The sequence below is a fragment of the Sesamum indicum genome, linkage group LG1, assembly GCF_000512975.1.
Source record: "Sesamum indicum cultivar Zhongzhi No. 13 linkage group LG1, S_indicum_v1.0, whole genome shotgun sequence".
Classification (NCBI taxonomy): domain Eukaryota; kingdom Viridiplantae; phylum Streptophyta; class Magnoliopsida; order Lamiales; family Pedaliaceae; genus Sesamum; species Sesamum indicum.
The window spans coordinates 18,528,779-18,532,798 of record NC_026145.1 but is presented as its reverse complement, the minus strand read 5'-3'; the positions used below and the strand labels follow the sequence as shown (position 1 = coordinate 18,532,798).

The window sequence follows — 4,020 nt, the reverse complement described above, 5'->3', positions numbered from 1 at the left end:
ACATTGCCCAATGGCAAGGAGCATCCTTGCTCCGCTTGCACTCGCAACGTCCATCTCATGCCCAAACTCACTTGGTACATCCTAGGCGCTCGCCTTCGTAGTCGTCCATCATCAAAATCTCATATTTTCTTTTAACTAAACATAATATTTCTCAAAAATAATTTTCTAAGATTTCTATGGATTTTCTATCAATTTCTCGCTATCATAAAATTTAATTAAATATTTGTACATATAATTAAGCATTTGGTTAATAGACCCAATAAAATTGAGTAAATTAATTATAATAATAATTAAATCTAAGAAATCAAATAATGTAATTATCTCACTATGATATTTTTAAAGCAAATGGAATATTTAATCAATTATAATTTATAAATAATCAAATTCATTAAAAAATTATGTTAAATATTAAATTGAATAGTATAAATTATATATAATAAATATAATAAGTATATAATATAATTATATAAATTAGTAATAAATTTAATCAAATTTCTTACCTTTGCTCCCATCGAGCGTTTTATGTGTTTGTGTGTTTTGTTAACATATGTATGTGTGTTTAAGGTGTGAGGCAGTGGAGGTAGCAGCCACATGCCACTTCCCATTTCTTTTATGTATATACTTTTTAATTCTCATTACATTTTTTATTTTTTTTAATTTATATAATTCGTCCCCAAATATTTTATAAAGTGCGAATTTACTCTTTTTAAATTTTAATATATTCAAAATTTGAAAGTACAATTTATTTACTAGTTAAATAAATTCTTAAATACTTATCTATTAATCCTACAATTATACATTAAAATTTTTGAACATTGCACTAGCTTGATCTAATGACTCAAATCATCAACCACAGATTTTCACTCATCCGATAGATATTTAAACAATACATGGCTCCATACAGACTAATACAATTGGCCCTATATAAATACCAGTTGATACATGAGATACTCCGATACAAAATTAGCCTACTAACATTTGATAATCCGAATGAACCATTATCGATTCAAGACAAATAAAGAAATTAGACTAGTTAGATAATAAGGTAATACTAACTGACAATATAATTGCATTAATTTTGTCAAATTGTATAGTTAGAATATGACGATGAAAATGTTAAAGATACTAAACAATATATATATATATATATAATATTAGATAAAATTTAATTGAATAAATAGCAGTACGAATTTCAAAAATAGAATTGAGCGTTTAGAAAGTATGTAATTAGTAAAGAAAAAGAAAGATACAAACATTTGACTTTAAAGCTGGTGAAAATGAAATGAGAAAAAAAAATAAAATAAAATAACTAGGTGGAGGGAATAGTTTTACCACGTGATGTTTATTTTATTCCTTCTGAAAGGGAAAAAGGAATACATAAAAGAAAAGGCGAAGGCCCATCGCTATCGTGGTAGGGTACATGTAATACGTGAGTTCCAATCATCTGAAATAACACAATTTACATATGAGATTTTAGAAAAAGAAAAAAAAACACACCACAATTCGCTCCAGATGACTTTAGGCGAAAGATGTGCATATCCATTTATCAAAAAATAAATCAACAACACAAACACTGCTACAAAAACCACAAAAATAAAAAGATCTAGAGAGAGAGAGCGTGAATTGTCAGTCATCCACCTGACGACGACATAGGCAAGTGCAGGAGTATGGCGAAGCCAAAATTATATCTGATCGGAGCATCCTAATTACGCCTTCCCAAATCGGCTCAGTTTCACCTGAATACTGAAGGGTATTATATATCTTGGCTACAAGTTGCCAGGCCAGATACCAAAGCGCCCAGGACGTGGGATTGGGCATTAACAAGATTTATATACATGTACGTATAATTGATCGACACGTCCTTTGATTTGCACCCTTAACTATATTTCTGGAAATTAAACAACGATGGTAGTAACAGCCGGCCATACGGTATACAAATCTAAACATCATCGATCCATCTTGGAACTAAGAATGCTAAATCAAGAAACCCAATGGACCTGGGAAGTAGTTTAAACTTTAAAGCCATATATAGATCATACATATTTATTTAATATTATTTCACTAGCTACTGCGCCTCTAATCTCCTAATAAGAGCAGCTTTCAGAGCTTTCTCACATCTTAATCCATCAGGAACCCTAATAACAACGTCCTGAAGCATCAAATCATTCACGCATGACATGCTCGCATGGTGGACCTGCAATTCCAGCTCCCGAATGGCATCCATCAACCGTGCCGCTGGATAGTTGCCGTTATCCGACTGAACCCTTATCATCCCATCAACCCCAACAATCTTCACTTCTACTTCTAGTAGCGAAGTTATCGGCCCCACTTGGTCCACGGAAGTGGTTGTGCTCTGGTTGTCCAGAGTCTCAGCAGTAGTTTCGGTCTTCACTTTCTTGCTTTCTCTTTGGAGCTGCGTCTCCAGCTCTTCTACTTTTGATTTCAGCTCCTTGATGTATGATACGGCGTCGGATAGCAGGGAGGCCTTGTCCATCCTTGACACGTTCGGAACCACCGACCGCAGGGCGTAGAAACGGTGGTTGAGCTTCTCCCTCCGCTGCCTCTCCGCCTCCACGTGGTTCAGCGGCGCGTCCCGACCCAGGTTGGGTTTTCTGCCTCTCTTTTTGGGAGTTCTCTTAGTTTCAACTGTCTCAGGCAGAAAGAACTGGCAATCCGAATCGGAATGCTCCGAGTCCAGGTAAGAAAAGATTTGAGCTTTCTGTGCTTTGCTATTGGGTTGTTCTTGTTTCTTCCCCAGTACTGGAGTAGTCTTTGCTGCTTCGTCTGGCAAATTAGGCAGCAAACAGGTATCGGCGAAAGAGATGGTTTTCTCTGGAAACTTGAGGGCATGCGTTGACCCATTGTTAATGGGATCTGAAGAAGATTCGAACAGAGATTTCACCTGTTGCACCAAACTCCAGTTTTCTGTAATCATAACGTCAGATCCCAGTTCAAGAACACCATTCAAAGTAGGGATGCAAACCATGGTTTGCATCCCGTGGATCTGAGCTTCTTTAGCTCGTTGGCAATTATAAAACCTGAGCTGATTTCCACCACTTAACCAAATTAAAGACCCTGAGTTGAAGGCCTTGCCGACAACCCCATCACCAAGGGAAAAAGACTGAGCGAGGGACATAACGTAGAACCACTCGGCATCAGTGACGTCACCGTCGACGGGGCCAGTGATATCAGGGTTTTCACCGATGAGGGCCTGAATTCCACGCATGACTTTCTTTCGTTCGGGCTGAGAGCCAGATTTGGGATTCTTCTCTTTGGTGCCCTGGAAATGGCCGTCGGCCCAGGAGAGAGAAATGCGACCATTATCATCTTTGGAAGTCTGCCATAAAATGGCATAGGCCCACCAGTCCGGCTGGTGTTGGAGAATGTATTGGAGCCTCTTTTGGAGGGTGGGAGGCAGTTGCTGATGAGGAGACACGGAAGAGAGAATGGAAGAAGATGAAGAGGGAGAGACGATTAAGTCATCCATGGGGTGGGGGTGGGGATGGGGGATCAGCTAAGTAATACTTTTTGTGCTTGGCCAAAAAGAGTGAAATGTTTTTCAGGAGAGAAACAAGTATTGAGCCTGAAATGAAAGAGCGAGTTTTCTAAGCCTGGCTACTGGCTAGGTTAGGTAATAAAAAGTAGTTGGAGGGGGGAGGGGGGGCAATATTGTAAAGTTTGGTACACGTACGTATAAGGAGGAGGCATTTAATCCTAATCCTGTGGTGCTGTGGCCTAGGCCTAGCTATGATATGAGAAGACATTACAACTTCATTTTTCTTTTACTATTTTTTTTTTTAATTTTCATTTATTCTTTGACTATTATTTACCATAGTATACACTATTCGAAATTAATGAAAGGTGCCATATATATATACATACACGCACTATATATTTATTATTTATAGGAAAGTCAAAATACAAAACATTATTATGGGAGACCCTCGATTATATTTATGTTGTATATATAACTTATAAGTGCCTCTGTGTTCTTGGTTATAAGCTCAAAATGAAATTTCT

The 4,020-nt window shown here is 37.2% G+C and overlaps 1 protein-coding gene across 1 annotated transcript; it reads right to left on the bottom strand.

Annotated features, from left to right (window-relative positions):
* On the bottom strand, positions 1,405–3,626 carry LOC105174042 (transcription factor MYC2). Its single transcript, XM_011096010.2, has one exon. It carries the CDS (start codon positions 3,485–3,487, stop codon positions 2,066–2,068), a length of 1,422 nt encoding a protein of 473 aa, XP_011094312.1. The 5' UTR covers positions 3,488–3,626; the 3' UTR covers positions 1,405–2,065.

What these genes read in the sequence shown, in the direction of transcription:
- LOC105174042 (XM_011096010.2), bottom strand. Translation starts at nt 3,487, where the DNA reads ATGGATGACTTAATCGTCTCTCCCTCTTCATCTTCTTCCATTCTCTCT.